Genomic DNA, 24,134 nt, shown 5'->3' with positions numbered 1-24,134 from the left:
GTTTAGTGGTAGCTGCAAACACGCACACACACAATCATCAAGTCACACACATTGAGAGTGTCTGTGGGCGTCTTGCTTTCCCCTCCTGCTGTATTTATAATTCATGGCTCTCAGATTTCACTGCTCTCCTGGAATTCCACTGTGTATTTTTAAATAAGGTTGCATTGTAGCCCTGGCTAATCAGGGGGCGTAGACGCGTGGGTCACATACTTACACAAAGTGTAAGCAAGACTCCCGCATGGAGAGCTGTGTTCACCCCTGCTGGTCTCAGGTTGAACGTTGCAAGCATGAGGCTCATGTGGGATGTGAAAGAAGAGGTGATAAAACAGTTGTCTTGCATCATAAAACTGCAAAAAGTCAACATTTTAATCCAAAGCGACCATTGTGTCAATCTCTCCTTTCTCTCCTTACATCCCCTGCTGTCGTGAACTGTTAAAGACTTGTTGGCCAAAAATGTGAAAATCTTGATGTTGGCATTATGACTGAAGGTTTTACAATCAAATTTATGCTGTAGTTGCAGTTGCTGCTCTGGTTTTCTACACTTTTCATCACTTTCTAGGTTTAAATCTTCTCCAGAAACCTTTTCAGTCTCACTGTTCTGCAGCCTCTCACTCTGACTGTCAAACACAAGACAAAACTCATACGGGGGAGTGGACTGCCCAGATCCTTTAATATAAAGTATAAAAAAGACATGTCTACTGGAGGGTGACAGCTCACAGTAGGGAATCACATTAGGTGGCCTCTCCACTGTTGTGTGTGTGTTTGTGTGTGTGCGTGTATGATTTTAAGTGAGGTGCAGAGGCGCTGCAGGGGTTTAGTGTTAATGAACAGCCAGACTGCTGGCAAGAGACAAAATATTGTTGCATCAAATTTCACGATAAAAAATAATGAAACACGTGATATTAAATTCAAAAGTGACAGCGCGCAAACAATCAAGTGGTTAATGAATAATCATGACACATGAAATAATGTGTGGAAGCATTTTGGATTTGACACAATGGATGAAAAAAAATCATGAATGAAGGCAACCATTAAAAATCAAACACAGGACGACATCGACACATCTGAGGACAAATGTTAGTAGCCTGATAATCTGAAATGCCATTTGGCAGATCAGTAATTCTACAATGTAGTTTAGGATTAGGAAACATGGGTTGCGATCACACTGATTCGAATGACACACATGCTTTTTTCTATATTTTGGATTTTCAGTAGTGTTAAGCTTCCAACATGCATGATAAGTACCTGCAGGTCTACACCCAGCAGCTCATTGTGTAAAACTGATCCAAAAAAACAAGCTGCCACTAGTGACTATAACTTTACACATCCTGCTGTTGCTTTATGATGATTAATAATATGCATAACATGAATATTAATAATAGTTATCTTTGCCAGGAAGACTTTTACTTTTACTGCAGAGAGTGTTGCAGTTTATGAACAACATACAGATATGAACTAGTGGTTAAAGATCAATATCATGGCTTAAAGTTACAAAACAAATCCTAGTTCTTATTTTGGTTGTTTAAACTTTCTCACTTACATAAAGGAAAAATATGTTACTGGTTGAAAAGTAAGCTAACCATGGTTCAACACAGTAGCAAAAATTCTCAGATATTTAGTTCAATGCTTGATATCAATATTAAATTGCTTTGACTTTGATGTTGCATCACACATTCTATAAAACGATTTCAGTTGGGTTTTCTTTTTTTTTTTGGTTTTGATTTTTTTTGTTTGTGATTTTGTCTAAATATTTTATCTTGAAGCCTGTATCAGGATTGTATCAGGATTGTATCATGGCCTCAGTGTTTTGTCTCATGCCTGCCATGCAGTCATTTGTTGGAACATTATGAGTGTGTGTGTGTGTGTGTGTGTGTCTGTGTATATGTGTGTGTATGTGCGTCGTCCGTTCAGTACATCCCCTCAGGCAGAGATGAAGTGTGCGTGTGCGTGCGCGCGTGTGTGTGTGGATTAATGCGGTGCTCTCAGCCTCTTACTCCGCTCCCAGCTCATCTGTCTGATTCAGGCTGACACACTGTGTTCTCTTCAGCAACATTACAGTCACAGACTGCTTGAGAAAGGAGGAAGGAAGGGAGGAGGGTTACAGAAAGGGAAGGAGAGAGAAGGGAAAAAAAGAAGGGAGAGAATAGAAGTAATAATGGAAGTGAAGAGAGAGATGGGGACAGCAAGATAGAGAGAGAAAAAGAGAGTGAGCGAGGCAGAGATGAAAGAGAAATATGAGAGAGAAAGAGGGCACAAGGGAATTGGCAGAGAGAGCAGAAAAAAGTTTAAAAAAAAAAATAAATACAGAACAAGGACATTGGCAAAGAGCGGGTGAAAAGAAAGGGAGAAGAAACACACCAAAGACAAAAGGGGTGCATTTTTGTGTACGAGTGCGATAGAGCAAAGGAGGTGGAGGAGGGAATGAATAGACTGAGGAGATGAAGAGAAAAGCCAAGAATGGGAGAGAGGGAGAAGGAGAAATGAGACTGATGTAAGATAGCAGGAAGGAAGAGGACAGAATCTGAATAGGGATTGCTCGTCCCCGAGCTGAACGTCGCTGTGCCATCCGATAGTGGGGTTTGGCGAGGGGATTTAAGCGGGGCCAGATGTAGGGAAGGATTGAGTCTGTTTTAAGAGTCTTAAACCTGTCTGGACTGTCTGAAGCAGGAGAAGCAAACAGGACAGGAGTGTTCATGAAGATGGACTGGGTCTCTCTTGCGGTACACACCATGTGCATGTGTTTATAGATATAAACCCCTTAAATTCAAGGGCAGTGCTATCCAGTTGTTGCTCTGGCTCTCCCTCTGATGAAACTAGCTGCAAGAGAAGCTGCAGTGAGGCTGAATGTCTGCCGTGACTGATTTAGTCGTCACCCGCTGACAGGACACAATGGAGAAGTCAGAGCCTGCTAACCTAATCTCTGATGTGGGTTAGCACAGCGTGCTAATAAATGTTTTAACATCGGTGGTATGTGTGTTTGTTTGTGTGTGTGTGTGTGTGTGGGCAGGCAGATGAAAGAGACAAGCTCACCCGAGAGACACCGATGAACAATGCTTTTGTTAAGGTTTTTACACACATACACACCCACACACACACAAATAATACATGCAGGACTAAACACAAGCTGCTTTCACATACGTCTAAGCAGCACACACACACTGTATGAATACAGACATGCTGTAAAGCCACACATGCACGAGTATAGATTTGCAAACACACGTAGGCCTACACAGACACACACACACACACACACACACACACACAATTGTCCCATTTAGATAAATCACCTTGGATTAGACCCACTTCCTAAAGCTCATTTTTAAAGTCTGCCAGCGTTCTTTGCAGAATGCATAGAAGAGATAGAGAGAAAGAGTCTGGCACCATCGTCTGACACTCTCTCAACACCGTAGGGGTGGAGGGAGGGAGGGGGTAACGAAAGAGCAAACACTCCCCAAAGAATGGAAGAGTGGAAAGAGGAGGGAAACACGAGAGAGGAGGAAGAAAGAAACAGAAAGAGGGGGAGAGAGAGCAGCTCATTGAGAGAAATTCAGGAATGCTTTTCGTCTGCCTTGCCCAGATAATGACAGTGCAGTGTGTGTGTGTTATTAGCAGCAGAAGGGCGTTGGATATGGGGCATGTTCAAAAGAGTGGAATATCACACAGTGATCAGATAAACAAGAACTGCAATGCAACCTCAGTTATCTAAAGCAACCTACCTGCTGAATCGACATAACGAGCCAAAAAGCAGGCAAAACATGGAGTGATGAGAATGTAGACAATCATCTCACTCACAAAGTGAATGCATACTTTTTTTTTTATATTCTATGATTGTCTGATGAAGTTTACACCGGAAATTGAAAACCATTTCAGTCTAAAACAATTTCAGGGGATTTTATTCCCTCCATTACACATAAGCTAAATAGAGTTGCACATAAAGTCTGTCTGAGTTTTGAAAAGTACACAAAGCCTTTCCAATAAACAGTGTCACACATGATAAAAATGTGGAAGATCAGACCACATTTACCATCATAACTATATGGCAACTTCAGTAGTACATGAATACAGTTTTGAAAGTGCAAAATTACCACATCATCATCAAAGACATTTGATAGAATATTATCTATATGGAGAAATGTACTTAGGCATAAACAAGATGCAATCGTCATCTTGTTTCTTTAAAGGTATGTGTCCATGTAGGCTTGTTCATATACTGAAAAGTAATTTTTTGATTTGGGTAAAACACTAACACAATTTGATATTATTACATTTACCCCTACAGTAAATTAACAATAATAGTGAATTATCACCAAGTCTGTGTACGTTGCCGGTTGATGATTTCACTGCATACTAACATTATCCAGGTGACAAATCCTCACAGAGCTGGCTCTGTCCTTGCTGTAGTTTGACAGTGTAAAACGATATGCATTACAGCTTTAGTTTTGATTACAGTTTTTTTTCATTTCGTGTCATGTAGTGGAAAGACGATGACATTTTCAACTTATTGCAGCCACCAGTCACAGCATATAGATATATGATGTAGTAAGACACTTGTATTAAATGGGCTCAACAAATGTCATCTCGCCTATGGATTTATTCTAATCTACAAGCACTGTGGATTTGTAGATATGTGTTGGTGTCTGCTGTAAGAGCTCAGGAATATACAACAGTAACCTCTTTCTCACATTCCTCATCATCAGGTAAATGGATTATATTGTAATATCAATCGTCTGGTAAAGTATACACCTGTAGTATTCCCTGCTCACATGGAAGCACATTTCAACTCTAGCATGTAATATAATAATGTATGTAATGCATACAGTGATCTCACACATACATACACACACAGTTCTCTTTTCCTGCTCTCTGGGCTGGCAATGCTGTGTGTTCTTGGTAAGCAACGTCAGCCAGTTGGCTTAGTGCCCTTCTGTCAGGCTTAACACACACACAGACACACATGCACATACATACATACACACACACATCCGCCACATGCGCCTCGCAATCTACTACACGCACATACACACAACCCACGAAGATGCAAGATCCTACACAGAGTGCTGAATGAGAACGCAGTGACACAACAGAGGGATTATATAAGGCAGATCAGCGGGCATGAGTGTGGGGGGGGTGTAATTAGAGGTTGGGAGGGTGAGGTGGGGGGCGGCAGCAGTTAAGAGAGGATGAACCTATTAAAAACCTGACTTCATCACCAAAACACACACTGTATTACTCACTGCAGTTTCAACTGCACACACAGTGTGGTTATTACTGTGCTGCAGTCTAGACCAGTCATAGTACACCTGTTACCACTGTACACAAGTCTGAATGACACACACAGTACAATATCGCTGTGTATGCTATTCTATTTTTTTCAGATGTAGGTATATGGGCTATACACTTGAACATGCTTGTGATGTGTTTGCTTTGAACACGAATAAGACAAAAGGGGAGTAATGGTCTTACTGTAATTAACACATTCACAGTCAGTTTAGATGTAGTTGTGACTGCATGCATTGACCATTACTTCTTACTTTTATCATACTTCACATAGACATTCACAGATCACAAAGAACAGTTGTTACCAGACTACAGTCCAGACTAGACTCCCATAGTGCATTGTCACTAGAGTGCTGCACAGACTGCACAAGTAGCACAATAGTCACTTCACTGCTGTCTAGCCTACACCCACAGGACAACTGCTACATTTCGATCATTTAGCTTTCTGCTTTCTGCCTCTTCAAAGGAAACCCTGACTGGACCAATTAATTGTGAAACTGAATTCATTTAAAAGAGTAAATTTCTAGCTGGAGCAACTTTTCTAGTACTGCACCTGAGCGATGTTGTCACTGACCCAGTAGTAGCTTCAACTATTGTTTGGTCTTCTGTAGACTGAATGATTCAGGTTCAAGTGCTTGCAAATAAACAGTCCTCTAAACTGCTGTCCTGGAGGTGATACTGTTCTCTATCTGACCTCACTACCAGGAGAGAGAGCAAAGAGGAAATGACCAGCAAACTATAGCAATTAATTTTGTTATCAGCAATAGTGCTGCAACTCTCTAATGGCAGTACGATGAGGGACATTAGTGCATAACACAGTGAATAACCTGCTGCTACTTGGAGGGTGACTTGCAAGTTTTGCTTTCACTTGTATCTTACCCAAACCATGGAACGATGTTCTTGTATTTTGTAATCCTGCTGACCCTAAAACATCACAACTAAACGCACTCATTTTGCAGAGTGAGACCCCAATGAGACTTATGTTACATAAATGGATATTTAGTATTCTTGCGTTATTGTGTAAGAAGCATTTTATTGGTGGAGGTGCAGTTTAACTACTATACTAATATACTGTTGGATTGCTTGATCTTGAGCAGTGTAGTGTAGCCCTCCCTCTAAAATGTAGTGGAGTAGTAGAAAGTGGCAGAGTAATGAAAAACTCAAATAAAGTACCAGAAGTGCGACTAAATCAGCGCCTGAGTAAATATACTTAGTTACATTCCACCACTGCCAGCCAGACACACTGTTTAAAACATAATTGTGTAATATCCCATTCACTGTAGCTTTTGCCTTGGATTCTCAAGAACTCAAGTGATACATAGCTGAAGAAAATCATACTTTTTAATGACAGTGGAATGCATTGATATAACTTGCTTTTCTAATTAAACAGTCTATTCAGTCTAGTCAATGAAACTTGACAGAAGTTATTGGAACAGCTTTCCACTGAGTCCCAAAAATGCACAGTGGCAGCATCAAGGCTCCTTAACCTCACTGTCGTTAACACAAACCTACTTGCTTTACAGATCAGAGTTCCCATCATACCTTTATTGCATTCTTCTCAATAATGTTGTGCTGGTTATAGACAGTCAGCTGTCTCATTTTAGCCCATAATGAAGAGCACTGAAGTGAGCTTTGCTGTTACTTGCAAGGTTGTGTTCAGATAACGGAGCCCTGGTTGTTGCACTCAGCTGTTAGTGTAGCAGGGGGGAAAAAGTGAGATACTAAGTGAAAGGATGATGTTAGAGAGGAGAGAATGAAAGAGGAAAAGACAAATGGAGAGTAATGACAGAGAGGTGGAGAGGCTGATAGGAGAGATGGAGGAAGAATTAATAAGGGGAGAAAGACAGGAATTGGGTTAAAAAGATGGTGAGGGCTGGGATGAGGTGTAATGATGGAGAGGTGATGAGAGAGGCTGATGAGAGATGGAGGAAGAGGGAGAGAAAGAGAGAACAAAGAGAGATGTCACATATCTTTCATGTTGAGAGGGCTGGAGGAGAGGCAGACATGGGAAACACAAAGAGCTAGCTGGAGTATGTTTGTGTGTGTGTGTGCATGTGTGCTCTGAAGTATGTATGTGTGCACTTTTACATGTGAAAGAGATCCCATGCACCAGTTGCTTGTGTTTTCGTGTGCATGAAAACACTTTTCTTCTGTCAGTCTCTCCATAAGAGAACTAGAAAGAAAGAAAGAAAGAGAGAGAGAATAGCGAAATACACATTGGAGGTGAGCTCGACTAGGGGAGAGAAAGGAGAAAATATAGATATAACACTCGCCAAGGACGAGAGAGAGCAAATATACAAAGCGAGTGAGCCGAGCAGAAAATGGCAATAGAGAGATGAAATACAGGGAGAACATAAAGGAAAAGGATGATTGATAGAAATGACTAAAAGGAGGGAGAATGAGAGAGCAGAAAAGAGACCGAGTGTAAAGGACAGAGATGAAAATGATACAGCAAATAGATAAAAACAAGGGGATATAAAAGAGTAAGAGAGCAACAGGGAGGCAAGCAAAGGAAAGGTTAAAAAAAAAAAAGAAAATGATAATTGGCAAGAGAGGTGTTGACAGGATAGAGTGAGAAAGAATACACAGGAGGAAGAAGGTGACAAAGGAGAGGCAGGACAAGAGGGCGACAATGGAGGGGCAGCACAAAGAAAAGCATAGATAGTAGATAAATAGATAGTTAGATAGTTTTATAAACACTCAAAACAGCAAAACTAACTCCTCCCTCTGCTCTGTATGCTGTGTACAGTTTCACTGCCCTCCCTCATATCTGCCCAAATCACGTTACCTTGCAAGGCAACTGGATTTGCGAGATCCTGCCAGAATTGAGGGATCATGCCAGATCATGTGAGAGTAGCTCCTGAGTAGAAACAGCACGGCCAAATCTCTACCAGTGGACACCATTTCTGTTGTCATGCAGTATATGCTGTCATATCGCCCCAACCTTAATAGATAGATAGATAGTTAATAATTCCTTTGGTACCAATCTGATACCTGCATCTTTTTCCCAAATTAAAAGTCTGTATACTTAATACCGCCGAATATTATAAGACCTTTTCCAACTTGCTTGCCCCTCATCTGACTGGCATGTATAACGAAGCTTTCGCCCTAAGTCGCCTCCGGGATACCCTGTCGGAGGCCACCATCTCTCTTCTCCTTAAAAAGGATAAGGACCCTCTCCTCTGCAGCAGTTATAGGCCAGTTTCACTTCTGAACGTTGACTTCAAAATTCTTTCCAAAGTTCTCGCCTTAAGGCTTCAGACTGTTTTGTCACCTATCATAGGGCTGGACCAGACTGTTTTTTTGCCAAGCCGACAATCCTTTCACAACACCAGGCGTCTGTTTAACATTGTAGTATCACCCTGTTCTTCATCTCCAGAGGTTGTGGTATCCCTCGACGCAGAGAAGGCCTTTGACAGGGTTGAGTGGAGCTTTCTATATGAAGTGTTGGCCAGGTTTGGGCTGGGTCAGGCTTTCGTGGACTGGGTTAAGCTTCTCTATTCCTCGCCAAGGGCATCAGTTCGAACTAACAATATTTCTTCTCCTCTTTTCCCCTTATGCCGTGGTACGAGACAGGGATGCCCCCTCTCCCAGCTTTTGTTTACACTTGTCATTGAACCGTTGGCTCTTTGGTTACGCTCAGATGCTGGCTTTCAGGGTACTACCTGTTCAGGTACAGTCCACAAGATTTCCTTGTATGCTGATGATCTCCTTCTTTATGTATCGGATCCACTCAGCTCATTCCCTACAATTTTTAACATTCTTGACGAATACAGTAGTGTTTCTGGATACAAACTCAACTTAGCCAAACAGCTTCCGCACTCCATAGTTCCGTTTAAATGGTCAAATAATGGTCTCCGCTATTTAGGTATTCATATTACTACTTCTCTCTCTGACCTCTATCGCAATAATCTCGCTCCCCTGGTTGTAAAAACTGAAGGAGATTTTGATCGCTGGTCGACTTTACCCTTATCACTGGTGGGCCGAATAAATCTGATTAAGATGGTTGTCCTCCCCAAGTTTTTATACCTTTATCAGCACCTCCCTGTTTTGTTGACCAAATCTTTCTTCGACACTCTGGACAAGAAAATTTCAACATTCTTATGGAACGGCAAACCGGTAAGAATTTGCAAATCGATTTTGCAATCCCCTAAAGACAGAGGCGGTTTTGCCCTTCCTGTCTTTAGACATTATTATTGGGCAGCAAACATACAAAAGCTTCTCTTCTGGTTGTGCGAAGATCAAGAATCCGTGCCTGTGTGGGTACACTTAGAAAACAAAGCCCTCCCATTTTCATTGCGATCAATTTTGTGCGCACAACTTCCTCTACCTGTATCGAATTTGGCTAGCTGTCCTATTGTTGCTGTCTCTTTAAAGGTCTGGTGTCAGTTCAGAAAGGCTTTTGGCCTACTAGCTCCATCCACTCTGACCTCCATATACAGAAATTGTACCTTTGAGCTATCTAGTTCCAGCTCTGCCTTCCGGGTCTGGCATAACAATGGTATGAAGTCAGTTAATAATATGTACACAGACAAGACCTTTTCATCTTTTACCCAACTTCAAACTTATTATAACCTCCCACGACATCATCTGTTTTGTTTCTTTCAGATTCGCGACTATGTTAAAAAACTATTCCCCCACAAATCGCCCCCCAGAAACCTTAGTTGATACTCTTTTAAATACAGATCCGATTGCTAAGGGTTGCATTTCTTTTTTGTATAGGTCTATTTGGTCTGCATCTTCTACTTCCCTTACTGCTGTTCAAAGCGTATGGGAGGAAAGTCTCAATGTCAAATTGACGGAACAACAATCGGAATCTGCATTTTCTCTTGTTCACTTGTCGTCAATCTGCGCCCGGCACAAACTGATACAATGTAAGGTCTTATTCAGAACTCACTATACAAATGCCAGATTTGCAAAAATACATCCCTCAGTTAATGATACCTGTGGTAATTTATCTCCTGCAAATCATGCTCATATGTTCTGGTCTGCCGTTTTGGGCATACATTTTTGATACATTAACTAGGGCATACGGTTATGCTATCGCTCCAAACAGTCTGTCTGCGATTTTTGGCATTGCACCCTCCACAAGTGGTCCTAAAAATTTGAAACAGGCCTTGGCGTCCTCCACCCTATTAGCTCGTCGTCTGATTCTCCTCAATTGGAAGCTCCCTGGTCCCCCTTCACATTCACGATGGGTTCATGAGGTGCTTTATAATTTGAAGCTTGAAAGACTCAGGTTTGCACTAAGAGGTTCTGTGAAATCATTTCATGTTACTTGGGATCCTTTTTTGAACTATATACATTCGCTAGACTTTTCACCTGAGCTGGAAGATTGAAACGTGTAAATCTTCATTTATTTATTTAATTATTATTATTATTTTTTTTATTTATTTTTATTTTTTCTCTCTTTGTGTTTGAAGTGTCTGTCCTGGCAGTGGGTGGGGGATGGGGGGAAGAGGTTTATTCTGTATTTTTGTTTCTTGTGCTGTGCATCACACTGTCTGTCTAAAATGTTCAAAATGTTCTATAAATAAAGTTGGGAAAAAAAAGGCTGTGTACTTCACTGCATAGAACCAATTGGAATCCTTATTATACAACTTAACATGTAGAAAATGTGTAAAGGATCAAGCTCAATACCAAACTCAAATACCAAGAATTCAACACACACTCCCTCAGACCTGAGTTTAATATATACTTGGGGTGGGGGAAAAACTGACATTGCCACTGAAGCAGCAAAATATGTCAGAGCATGTCACAGCCTCAGGGAGAACCAGTGGCACAGTACATGAAACTGTACTGAACTTCAAAATCAGCCTCCACTTTTTTCCACTTCTTTTTTCCTTTTACAGTTCTCACCACTATTGAATTGTAAAAAAAAATCTCATCATAATTGTTCTTTTTTTAATGATCTGCACTAATTCTTTTTTCTTTACTTATAGTATGCTATGGAGTATAGTAATGCCAGTGTATAGTATGTAGCATAGTGAACGTAGTGTTGTTTAGTTTAGTAATTCAGAAACCATTTGTTGTCTTTCTTTTATTCTGCATTATTATACTTCTAATATAAACCTTGTTCAATGTGAGCTGGCAGTGCTGTGCTTATTCGTGTTCATGCCAATAAAGAAAATTTGAATTTAGATAGATGGTGAAGGTGCATACATGGATAGAGACAGACAGACAAACATAGCAAGTGAGTAAAATGAGACAGGAAATAGAGAGACAGACTAAAATGGAGAGTGAAAGAATATCTGACAGCTAGGAAAAGAAGGAGGGGAATAACTAGAGAGAGAAAGGGGGCTGATAGAAGAGACGGACTGACAGCCCCTGAAAGATAGAGGTAGGAGTGAGAGGGAGGGACTGAATGAGGTGAGGAATAAATGGAGAGAGCGAGGAGAAGAGTGATAGAGTGAAAATGAGCAAGAGAATGCAGAGGGAGAGAGAGAGAGAGTAGTGTCTCGCTCTCATCAGTCAGAGTGTTGCTCATCCGGCGGCAGAGGCTGCCTCTGTCACCATGACGGATCCTCGCTGTCTGCATGTTACTCGCCACCAACACCATTACAGCACGTTACTGATGTACACACGGAAACACACACACACACACACACACAGACACACACACACACACAGGAGAGACAACAACACATTTAGAAAGCACTCACATAAGTGTGCAGAGGTGGTAGCTCAAGGTTTTTAGCAAGCACACATGCGCGCACACACACACACACACACACACACAGGTGTGCTTTGTGTCAGATAAAGACACACAAAACACACACAGACATTGAACTGGATGTGTTATCTGGATAAGGCCTGCAACTAACGATGATAGACATTATTAACTTGTCTGTCTATTATAATTATTATTATAGTGAATAAATGATCATCAAAATTTCAGTTTTCCAGTCCACGTCGACTGATTCCAATTGATTCTTTTGTCTGGCCAACGGTTCAGAATCCAAAGATATTCATTATAACTGCTTTAGATAACAACAGCAAATATTCACCTGTGAGAAGCTGGAACTGCTGAACTTGACACAAGTATTTCTCTGCCCTCTCTGGTTAAAAGTTTAAAGCCTGTTGCACTTTGGACAAAAATCTGCTTTGTTCCATCTTTAATCAAACCTACTCATCACTGCAACAAGCTAAAAACTGATTTCTCAGTGCATTTGCGTGCATCTTTCACTTCAATGTGTTTTCTGTGCTTTCTCCTTTGCCTGTATAAGAAATCCAAATAGAGATCCCACGTTAATAGCAGGTATAAGTGGGGCCTGTGCTAATGCAGTTGTAGATACACACAAATCAAACATAAACTCACATGTTCAGATACAAGGGACACAGTGGTCTCAGCGGGCATTCACAGTCTCGTTATTTTAATGGCCACCATACATAGGTCTTCATAGGCACACAAACACACATGCATGCACTCAAAAACAGAGGCAGGAACGCAACAGGCGTACAAAGTCCCACTCATTTGTCAGCCGTGCATAGACACACATAGTCAAACTAAGAAACCTCACGCACACAGACACACACATGCTGAGACAATGATCGCACATACCTCACACCGAGACATAATACCTCATTATCTATACACAGACACACACAAACTTGCTGTTCCGTACACACACACGCTCATGCTCTCTCTTCCCCATCCTGTCGCTCTCTTTTCTTGCTTTCATTAAAGCCACGCTGACTAACAGCAGCATATGCAGCCACAGCAAGCAGCACATGTTCAATGGGAGATATTGTGTAAGATTGAATGTTAATGTGCGCTGTGCATAAGATGCTAACGAAGCTCTGCCATTTGTGTTTGTCTCCACAGTACTATGAAATGTCCTACGGTCTCAACATTGAGATGCACAAACAGGTAAGATAGACTGTCTTGTGTATGTATGTATGTATGTATGTTTTTTATTTTTTTTGTCCGTGTAGAAGTTTCATATATTGAGTCAGCAGGAGGATGTGAACATTATTTTACTCACACAAAGTGAGTGTCTCATTTTGTGTGGGTGGGCTGTACTGTATTTTCTTGTTCCTGTCCTTTGTATTTTGTATTCACTCTAAGTGTTATGTAGATAAAGTGGACAAATGATGAAAAACACCTTTCAGTGCAATGCTGCCCAATACAACAAAGCTTCAAAATGTACCATAGCATCGGGGCTTGCGTTTTGTCACATCATGCAACCTTTTTTTGTTTTTTTTCTGGCCACTCAGTGCACACTGTGTAGCAGATAAAGCAGGATCTGTTCCAGCTTAAATTTCTGTGTAAAGATGGTGAGCAGAGAAAGACAAGAACTAGAAACAGGGCAAAGGAATTAATAACATTTTTTGTTAAAGAAGGCCTTCTTTTGGGTTTTTTTTAAATAGACAATTAATTTGGCAGTCACAAATAGCAATAAGTGGTTTCAACACTGAGCAATGGATGGCTGATTTTATTAGTCTTAGTAAGGGTCACTGCACATCACTGTAATCTACCTCTTCTCCGTAAGGAGTATTAACACAAGTACTGTTGCTTAAAACAAGAAGTTTAATGTATTTCCTGCATGATTATGATATCCCTGTTGGTTAAATGTTTATTTGTGTATACAATGTCTTCCTCAGTTATTACCAAGCAACAAAAATGATAGCTGCTTTAGGTTGGAGAGGAAACAATTACTCATATGACAATTTGAGTTTAGCACTGTGGCCTCACAGCAGGCAGGTCCCAGGATCGATCCCGCCGACCGGCTGGGGAGCCTCTGTGGAGCTGGATGTTCTCCCCGCGCTTGCGTGGGTTTTCTGTGGGCACTCTGGCTTCCTCCCACAGTCCAAAGACATGTAGTTAAGGTTAACTTGTGACTCTAAATTTTCCCCCAGGTGTGAATGTGAATGTGAATGTGAATGGTTGTCTGTCTCTATGTCTCAGCCCTGAGACTGAGTGGTGAACTATCCAGGGTGTACCTTGTCTCTCGCCCAGTGTCAGCTGGCATTGGCATCAGCCCCCCACCCTGCAACCCTCTAAGGATGAGCAGCACAGATAAAGAATGGATAGATAGATAGATGGATGGCTGATACAGACGGTAAACATAGTTCATAGAACTGGTGGGGACTGACTGAGGTCAGCTAACACTAGACGTTGACATGGCTTTGCTATTCTATACAGCACGGGACTGGTGTGTGGAATCGCCCACCTAAATGAAGTCGTATATAGGCAGAGGGTGATAAAAGAAGGTCAGTGCAAATGTTGTACCATTTGCGTTTATCCTCACTGAGATCTGGTGTTCTTGAATGAAGACATGTGTCTGATGAGTAGCGTGTGCTCTCTGGAGCCAGTGACTGCTTGTCAGTCTCCACACTTGCTGCTAATTTGCTGTCTGGGTCACACTGCAGGAAAGAGAGACAGTCAAATTGCAGTCGACAGTCAGATACATGTCCAGACAGACAGACAGACAAAAAGGCTGACAGACAGATAGCCCACATTAGGTCTGTTCCTCTCTGTTGACAGACCTTCATGCAGATAGACAGAATCATCCAGTTAAATCGCATCTTCCTTTAGGATGACTGCCTGTGTCTCCCCTTCTCTCTTAATCTATCTATCTGTCATGCTCACTCGCTCTGTGCACCAGACTCCAGCGCTGTCATGGAAGACAAGAATGGATTTATTTTTTTACATTTTACAATGAGCTCCCAGCATGACCGGCATAAGCATTTAGAAAGCAGTGCATTGTTTGAAACAATCACTAAAAACGCCTCTGAAATGAAAGCATCTGCACTCTGGACCTTAACCTCATAATCATTGTGTCATTTCACGGGGAAAGTAATTATAGCATGGAGACATCAAGCAGTGGGTTGCTGTCCAAATACTTGCAGTGCAGTCAGCGTACATACTTATTCCAGACTCCAGTACTGGCTGATGCTAAGTCCAGTGGTTGAAGTTAGGGGTGATGCATGCTGAGTCTAAAAGCTAATCAGTATCAGTTATATTAAATCCCAATCCAATTCTTTTGTTTGGTGAAGCTTTTGTCAAAAATGCCTGTCTGTTAAAACACTGGAACAGTTACCTGTAACATTGTTTTCTGCAACAGAGACACCAAGTGTCTGTCTTCTTTTATTGTAAAACTTTGAAAATTACATTTGAACTGCAGCATTTAATTAATGTTGGAGACAAAGAGAGTCTGGCCAAACACCTTTTGGTGTAACATCTCCAGACTCACACACTGAAACTGTATAAAACCCTACACCAAACTATAGCGTACTGTATACCTCCTAGATATCCCATTGCTACTCTATCAATCAGCCGTGTTCCTAGTTTTATGTCAGCTTTATAGGATCACAAGAGACAGATGGGTAATCTTAATCATAATAATTCATATCAATAAAAAAATGGAAAAAGAAATAATTTCGATGTGGCATCTGAGCCAGCATTTGTAGGTATGGGCGAGATTCAATGTGTCCCTGATAATATGCAACATCTGCTTGTCTGCCATATTGTGCATGATTTATGATGAATACTAATATTGGATCTTGAAAAATTATGTAACACACTTTGATGTAAAGTAATTTAAATGAGTAGAGGATATGCAGATCTCTGTGTCAGGAACATGTCAACATAATCCTTATAGCTCCCTTGTTCAGTTTTTCTGTCTTAAATTGAATTTATTTAAAATGTTGTTTGAAATTGTCCCCTCTGGCTCAGCCTTGGTCTAATGGACCAAAGATATGAACGACATTTGAAAGCGGGCGACCTCAGAGGAAGTGTTGGAGTTAATGTTAAAAAAGTTCACATTTCCTAAACCCCATTGCAGACACACAGCTATTGACAGATTGAAATCAGACACAGGTGGAGAGAGATAGAGAAAATAAAGGAAAACTAGAGAAGAAGAAAGAGACAGAAAGGACAGAGCATCGGAAAACCTCTTTAAAGCATCATTTTACAACCTACCAGTCATTGCATACTGAAAGAAGTTGAACATCAGTGCAAATACACCCAGAGTTAATACATTGATCTTACTGTATTTCATGTTTGTGTGAAATTGCTGGGCTTCTTTATGTAATGAAAATAGTGATATGGTTTACACCTGTAGTCATTTATCTTCACTGCTCATAGTGCCAGTTAAGAAATAACATGAAATGATGCTTTGTTGTTCTCCAAAAGGAAGATTTAAGATTTAAATAATGTTACAAATTAAACTGAAAAACCAAATTTTCTAATATTCTACTAAAGTGCTATTTATTTTTGATTTTGTTGAGCCAAACCACCAAGTAAAATGCAGTGATAGTTAGATAGTTTGTACTTTAATTGCAAGCAGAGAAGACAGTGTAGACATAGGAAGGGAACAGAGAAGGAGAGATAGCTGGCAACAATGCCGGCAGAACAGGACTGTCAGCTCCTGTCGCCAAAAAAGAAGGAATGGACTGGGGTGCTGGCTGCTCCTCTGAGAGATGGAGAGAGGAGGGGGAGGAGGAGGAGGAGGAGGAGGAGGGGGATAGGTGGGGAAGATGACAGAGGGAGGCCAAGGACGGGAGAGTGTGGAAAATAGGAACAAGGAAGGGGAGAAAGGAAGAAGGGGGTAGGCGGTGGAGATGACAGAAGGAGACCAAAGAGGTACAGTCAGGCGAATGAGAGTAAAAATGGGAGAAATAAATGAAGAGGGAGAGGTGTGGTGTCAAGAACCGGTGAACGAGGCTCTGAGAAGAGCAGGGGGAATATCAGAGAGAGAGAGAGAAGGTAGGAAAAAAGTATATGTTTGAGCAATGGGGAGACAAAATTGATTCGGAGAGAAAAACAAAAAAGCTGGTAAAAAGGTTTAACGGGAGAGGCAGTAGGAGAGGCAGCGAGAGAGAAATATGAGGCAGATAGTAAAAGAGAACGTACAGTATCACAGATAGAAAAGGAAACAAAGAAGCGGAAATTGACAGAAATAGAATAAAAAGAAGAAGGAAGGGGGAAAGCATGATATAATGTGAAATGAAGGAACTGGTATAAAATAGGATATCAAAAAGAGACAGTGATAGAGAAAAGAGATAGCATAAGGAATATGAAAAAAAGGGAGCACAAAAGAGGTTGTAGAAAGAGGGTCTTTCAAAGGGAGAGGGGATGGAAAAGTGAGTGGGATAGTTTTAGAGCAAGACTAAGATAATTTAGAAAAATGAGGACTTTGAAGATATAAGAGACTGCAGGAGAAAGAGAGCGCGGTAGAGAAAAATGCAGTCAAGAGAGTAAGGGAGATAGAGAAACAGGAAAAAAAAAAAGTGAGGGATAGCGGGGAGAGCTAATGTTGGAAAAAGTGTGAGAGCAGGGATGAGAAGAAAAGAGGGGATAGAGATTAATTGAACGGATGAAAGAGGAGAGGGTAAACAGGAAGGATGGAGCCTTAGAAGAGACAGATAAAGACCTCAGAGAACAGATGAGGGAGGGGGTTTAGAGATGGAGATGAAAATTAGAGCCAAGAAAAGAAAAGCAATGGAGGGTAAAGGGAAAGAAAGGAGGGGAGAGCAGTCGGAGAAAGACGGAGATAGAGAGAGGGAGAGAGAGAGACATCAAGGGAGAGAGGGAGGGGAGCTTTGAGCCGCAGTGAGAAATAATGAATCATGAATAGATTTAACAGTATCTGCTCTTATTTCCTCTCCTCCTCCTCCTCCTCTTTCTCCCCCCTCCAGCTTCCTCCGAACATCCTGTCGAGATCTCTGCTATTGCCGCTCTCCCCTCTCTGTCTCTCTCTCCAGCACACGCTCTGTCATTATCAATGGCAGGGCCATCTCATGTCCCGGCATTAATTGAGCCGTAACAGTTATCCCGTGCCTTCCTACCCCTCCTTTAAGCCTCCTTTGCTTTTCCTTCTTCTCTCTCCCCTTTTCGCTCTTCAAATTTTGCCCTCGCTCCTTATCTGCACCCCCTCCCTCACCTCTCTTTCACTATCTTGATCTTCCTTGTTTCCCCGTCTATTTCTCAGCCCCAACATCTCCTCTTTTCTCTGCCTTTCTCTTCCTTAGATGATTGCATCTGAACTATATGAAGCCATGGAGAAGATAACACCCATGACCCCCCCCCCCACTCACCCGATCTGTATAGAAACATCGACACATGCACATGCACGCACACGCCTGCAGACGGCGTCACATTATCTCACTCAGTTCACTTCCATTATCATATCATATCATATATATACTAGCTGTATCCCCTGGAGGAGCGAGGGGGGCTATAAGGACTTTACACTGCTCTCTGTGGTTGTTCTATATTCATTGATATGGCACTTCTGGGGCCTAGATGGTTATTGCCTGTATCCCCTGCTACGTGCAGACTCACAACATGTATATTCAGTGACTTTGTAATTCAGTCCTATACTGTGGGCTCACAGTGGTTGGCACAGGGCAGCTTACATCTGTGATGATGTGCTGTACGTGTTGTTGTAAGGTGTGTGGTGAATGCATTGAAGCAGGTTTTGTATTGACAGCTGATTCTCGCGGCAGCATAACAGGATGATGGCGGGAGGTGAAGAAGAAGAATGGAGGCTTTGTTAGACTTAGCTTTGTGAGAACTTGTGACCTGTGAGTGCAGCCTGGGAAAATATGAAAATGTGGCAGGGAGGAAGTGAATGAGATTTGCCTTTCCTTCCATTAGCAGCTAACTTCAAAAGGCCATTAAGCAAAGCGCAGAGTCTGTTCAGGGCTAATCAGAATACTAGCACAGTACTACTGGACAGCAGCTAAATAGTTTTATCAACATGGACCTCAGGTAGAAGTCTTCACATGTTGAACGCTTTTTGTCTGAAACCTACCGAACTTGACGTGTGTAAAAGTAATCTCGAGACAAAACTGGCTAACTTCGACCCAGTTCAACATGTGGTTGTCTCCAACACACCCAAAAATGTTTTTTTTATCCCGTGTTGCAGCACACCATGATCAGGAGCTGTTTGTGAGCCCACCTGGATGTGCATCTTCACAGTAGTGGATGATTTTAGCAGTAAGGTTCATTATTTCTTTTCTGGGATAGTGTCTCCCAGTAGACCCTTGGGCCCAGCATGGTAGCTATTGAGGCTGCATGTCAATAACAGCCTAGGTGAGTGTTTCTAAACAACTGGGTTGAGACCTGACATGCACCATGAAAAAAATGTCAGATTACTGTAAGGGTTCATGCCGACTTCCTATCACAAATAAACGCCACATGTTAGTGTTTTAATTTTAGCGTGAAAGAGAATCGCAGCGCATGAGGAAGACATGGCCTCAGCTTATGTTGCATCATTAATTTATTCTCCTCCTCTACAGTCACTACACAATCATATCACTGGAAGCAGGGAAATCCAGTTTTTGACTCCAATTTGGATGACTCAGTGTTGTTACTTCATTATGATTATGCATGGACAATCATTACCACTTTTAGGTGCGTATAAATGTCTCCCTGATTTATTTAGAAATCGGTATCCCAAGGAACCAAGCAGCAGCCTGTCTGAGTCAAGCTGATTGAAATACTGTGGACTCAAAGGTTAAAATCAAACAAGTTGTGCTTTTTACAGAAGGTTACACATTGAGCTGTGGCACCAATTTAGGTAAGCAGGAGAAATTGGTGATGTTAGGAAGCTGGATATTTGTTTGCATTTTAGTTGCCTTATACAGCAGGATGCTAGGCAACAAGGCTCCGGGGTGCTGAGGATGCTTAATGATATCATAGCAACAACCTGGGGAGGGCTGTGTAGTTGAAACCTGGGTCACAATTGAATTTTTATAATAGTTCATGCTATACAACGCGATCCCGCAAGGTGATTAGGATGCAAACAAGCTGTATTGGAGGATGGGGGCAGAAAAATAGTGCACTTCTTAGATGTTTATACCACGTAATCACAGTGATAGCTACAACTGCTCACAAAGACGTGCACACAGTTATGCAGCTCACAGTCTCATCACAATTAACAGTGATGCAAAAATCATTGTTAATGTGGGGAGAAATAGAAAAGGTAAAAAGAAAAGCAAAAAGAAAAACTGCAACAATGAGAAGATAGATGCTAAATAATAATGGGCTCACACTTCTTTCTCTTATAATTTATAATAATAAGCTTAATTATCAGCCCTTGTACCATGAAGTCTTTGACAGGTGTAATAAAATGTTTATACAGCAAATATCAGAATGTTGAAAAGCCTTTTTTGACGATCTTCTTTAACAAAAGGACAATATAGATCCAATAAGAACTCAAGGCTCAATGCCAAACTTAGTTCTGAAGGTCAAATATGAACAGTTTTACCCATCTACTCTAGTTGCTGTTGTATTATTCGTATGCTATTGATGTCTCTTACACATTCCTGTTTATTAGAAGATTAAAGTAATTGTTCCTTAAGTGTCACAAATACTCTGCACCCATGTTGTGAGCAAGAAAGGGCCCTCTTTTTGTTCTTTTACACCTTTTTACTTTAATATTTTTTTAATTTTTTAATTTAATACTCGGTCTGTGAAATGTGACACCTCAAATATTTGGATCATGAATGAAGCCTTAGATCTGTATGCTTTTTTTTTAAAATATCCTCCACAACAATTTAACAGGCTAACAGGCAGGAAGGTGGTCTAGTGGTGAGACGGAGCATCCCATTACTGTAATGTATCGGTGTGTGTCAGTGTGTCCTTGAGCTGATAGTGAACCTGTAGCTAGTTACTAATTTCCAGCCATTCGGTATACAAACAACTTGAGTTAAAAGCCTAAACGCTAGCTAGGAACCATGTAAGCCAAACCTCGAACACCAACAGACTACTTAAATAATACACATTATATAGCACAGTGCTCGGTATTCAGGCATCTTACTGGAACCAGCACCTTTGCAGTCAATTTGGGTCCACAATGAATCACTTCAATTAATATTAATTGTGATATCAATGAAGTTTTGTCAACATGTTAGCTATAGCTTATACTTTCTTTAAGAACCATACGAATGCCAGGTTGACACACTATAGATAGGATATTATAAGAATTAGAGTTAGCATATATATAGACCTTACATACTGTATCAGAATGCTAGATAGAGAGATGGCGTGGCTCACAGACCAGGCAGGATATTATAGGAAGCTGTGTTTGATAGTCAGGATGCTCGGCAGCCAGACTGTTTCCCCTGTGGACTCCTGAGGACAGATGAAGCAGCTGGCTGTCCTTCCTTCCTGCTCCCTCCTTTCATTTCACCACCACACATATGAGGTTGAGGGTGTGTATGTGCGTGTGTTTCTGTGTGACAGAAAGGAGTGAGCACCCCAGTCTCTCTTGAGCACTCTCTTTTATGTGATAGTTCGTGATATATGGAATACGGCATTATCTGCATTTTTATCAGCCGTACAATTAAAAAAAAAAAAAAAAACTGTGAATGGAGCTGAAAAGAGAGCAGAAAAATCAGAGAATAAAAAAAGGGGGAGAGACGATGAACAAAGTGAAGAAGTAAACTGAGAAAATGAATAAAACAGAAACAGGGACTGAGGAAGATTAGGACTGTACAAGCAAGAGTGGGAGATCACATGAGAGAATGTTTATCTGTTTGTGCTGTGTAAAAAAAGTCTGTGTGCATGCGCTTATCCTCCTGCCTAATTAGCCTGAGGTAGCCTTTTTATGCATGTTTGTGCACATGTGTGTGGTGTGTGTGAGCATGCAGGCATTGGTATATTTGGCTGAAGTTGTGACCTGAATCCTCATTTCATTTGGGAGGGAGAAGTAGAGTGAGGGAAAGAGTGCAAGCGAGAGATGCCTTCATTTTCAACTCACCGCTTTGGTTCGTAATAGGATTGGGCTTCTCTTTCTCCCTTTTTCTTTCTCAATCTCACTCTTTCCATCCCCTCTGCCTCATCTTTTTTTTTTCTCTCTGTCATTTCCACCACCTAGTCAGTCGATAATCCTATGGTTGTTGTCAGAGGTTTTTTTTTTTTTGACTGATTTTATTGAAAGGGCTGGATTAGAAAGAGGCTGCATATGTGGGTCAACTAGAACAGGCTTTGGAGAGGTCAAATGACTTTGGGTGTGTGTGTTTATGGTATGTGTTTGCACTCTCTCTGATCATTGGTGTATGCAGTTCCTCTCTGCACATGTTGTAGCATCTGTGCTGTGTGTGTGTGTGTGTGTGTGCAGCTTTGATGTCTCTCCCTCTCATTCCCTCTCATACCGTGTGAATGCCTGTGCATACATGTGTAACAGAGCTCATTTGTGAATAATGAGGCATAGAGAGCGGGATATAGTGTGATATAACCCTTTAGGAATGGTAGAAAATAAGTTGAGAGAAAGAAAAACAGTGAGAAAGAAAGAGAGAAAGATGAGATGAGAGAGAAAACGAGTGATTAAATTCCCAGGGAGCTAGCCTTTTAGCGTAATGGCTTTGTCACTCTGGCAGAGAAGCTCTGAGTAGCTACACAGACTGTATTGGCTTAGCTATGTGTGAGTATGTGTGTGTGTATGTGTCCTTGTGTAAGTGTTTGTGTAGATGTACTTGTATGTGATAGTGGCTGTATGTGCTACCATGTTCTGTGGCCAGTGCTTGAATCGCAAAAAAAAATAAGCTGCTAGTACTCTCCAGGTATGACTGCTGCTGCACATCCCATGAAAAATCTATTTCTGTATGAAAATTCATCAATAAATTCACAAGCAGCATATGTTGGAGTATTTTTTTAAATAATTAAATATATGAAACTTAATTTACCATTGCAAATTTAATGTACAATTTATAGTTAAAGGACAAAACCTTTTAGCCAGCAGCATGGCTCTGAGGATGACAGTGTCAGACTGTCAATCAGTTAGTTCACCACTTTGGTCCAGACTGAAATAGCTCAAACTATTTGATGGATTGCCATGTTATTTTGTACAGGTTTTTATGGTCAGTGGAGGCTCAGTGTTATCACAGATAGCACCACCTGTACCCTTTATCTGATTTGCACTGTAGCGAGCAGCTGAGGTTAGTTTATGAAGTTTCCTTAGTCTCTTTTTTCCTTTTGACAGTCTGAATCAATTTCCAACACAGATGTTTTGGCTTAGTTATGTTTTTAGTCTTGGTTCTGGTACACAATGTACCTGATTTCACCAGGACTTACTGTAGAGGTACGCCATAAGAGGCTTGAGTGCTAATGTGGGAAAAAATCAAATGGTCCAGTACACAGTGTACACAAGCTCAATTCAAGCACTGCCTGTGACGTTAACTGTCAAAAACTGTGTTGTCCTGCACCATAGAGTATGCATGCTCCAGCACCTGTCAGACACAAACAACAATAAGATGTGGAGTCATTAGTGTGTGTGTGTGAGGTGCACATGTTTACCTGCCTTTGCATACATACATCCTGTGCAGCCAGCCTTGCTACTGTGGCTACTTTGTGTCTGATTGCATTGCGGCCGACATGAGTTTGAAGCCGTATGCAGTCTGTCAATGCAAGCTGGTGAGCTGGCACAGTGTGAATATGACTAATAGCTTAGTGTATGATATAGCCAGAGAGAGAGAGAGAGAGAGAGAGAGAGAGATACACTACAAACTTCAACCCCAACTGTTAGTTACAGATTTTGTGTCTCACTGTCACATGCCCTAGAAACATTCCCTGTGTGTGTGTGTGTGCGTGCGTGTGTGTGTGTGCGTGCGTGTGTGTACATTGCAGAGGCATGTGTACGTACCAGTCCTCTGCCTCTCACACCGCTGTCCTTACATGCAGTCTTATACGTGTGTTGTGTGAAATTATTGTAGTAACTATGCTGAATATCCACCTGTGTGTGTTTGTGTGTGTGTGTGTGTTGGAGGAGTAGAAGTGAGCTGTCTGTCTGTATTTTTCATTTTAAATGTTTCTGCTGCCTGGTCCACTGCCTATCTTGTATTGTTACTGCGCTGAAGGTTGAATCTGTGTCTTTATGTGTGTGTGTATGTGTCTGAGGAAGTGTGTG

General features: G+C 41.3%; 1 protein-coding gene across 2 annotated transcripts in view; it reads left to right on the top strand.

Moving 5' to 3' along the window:
• tle2b (TLE family member 2, transcriptional corepressor b) overlaps positions 1-24,134 on the top strand; it is a 78,503-nt gene that overhangs the window by 19,324 nt on the left and 35,045 nt on the right. For both annotated transcript variants that reach the window (XM_070831661.1, XM_070831660.1), the window contains exon 4: positions 13,103-13,147. In XM_070831661.1, the coding sequence (XP_070687762.1) occupies positions 13,103-13,147 (45 nt within the window). The remainder of the gene's footprint in view (positions 1-13,102; positions 13,148-24,134) is intronic.

Source organism: Pempheris klunzingeri, chromosome 6 (assembly GCF_042242105.1).
Source record: "Pempheris klunzingeri isolate RE-2024b chromosome 6, fPemKlu1.hap1, whole genome shotgun sequence".
Taxonomy (NCBI): Eukaryota; Metazoa; Chordata; class Actinopteri; order Acropomatiformes; family Pempheridae; genus Pempheris; species Pempheris klunzingeri.
This window is presented reverse-complemented; position numbering and strand designations above follow the sequence as displayed.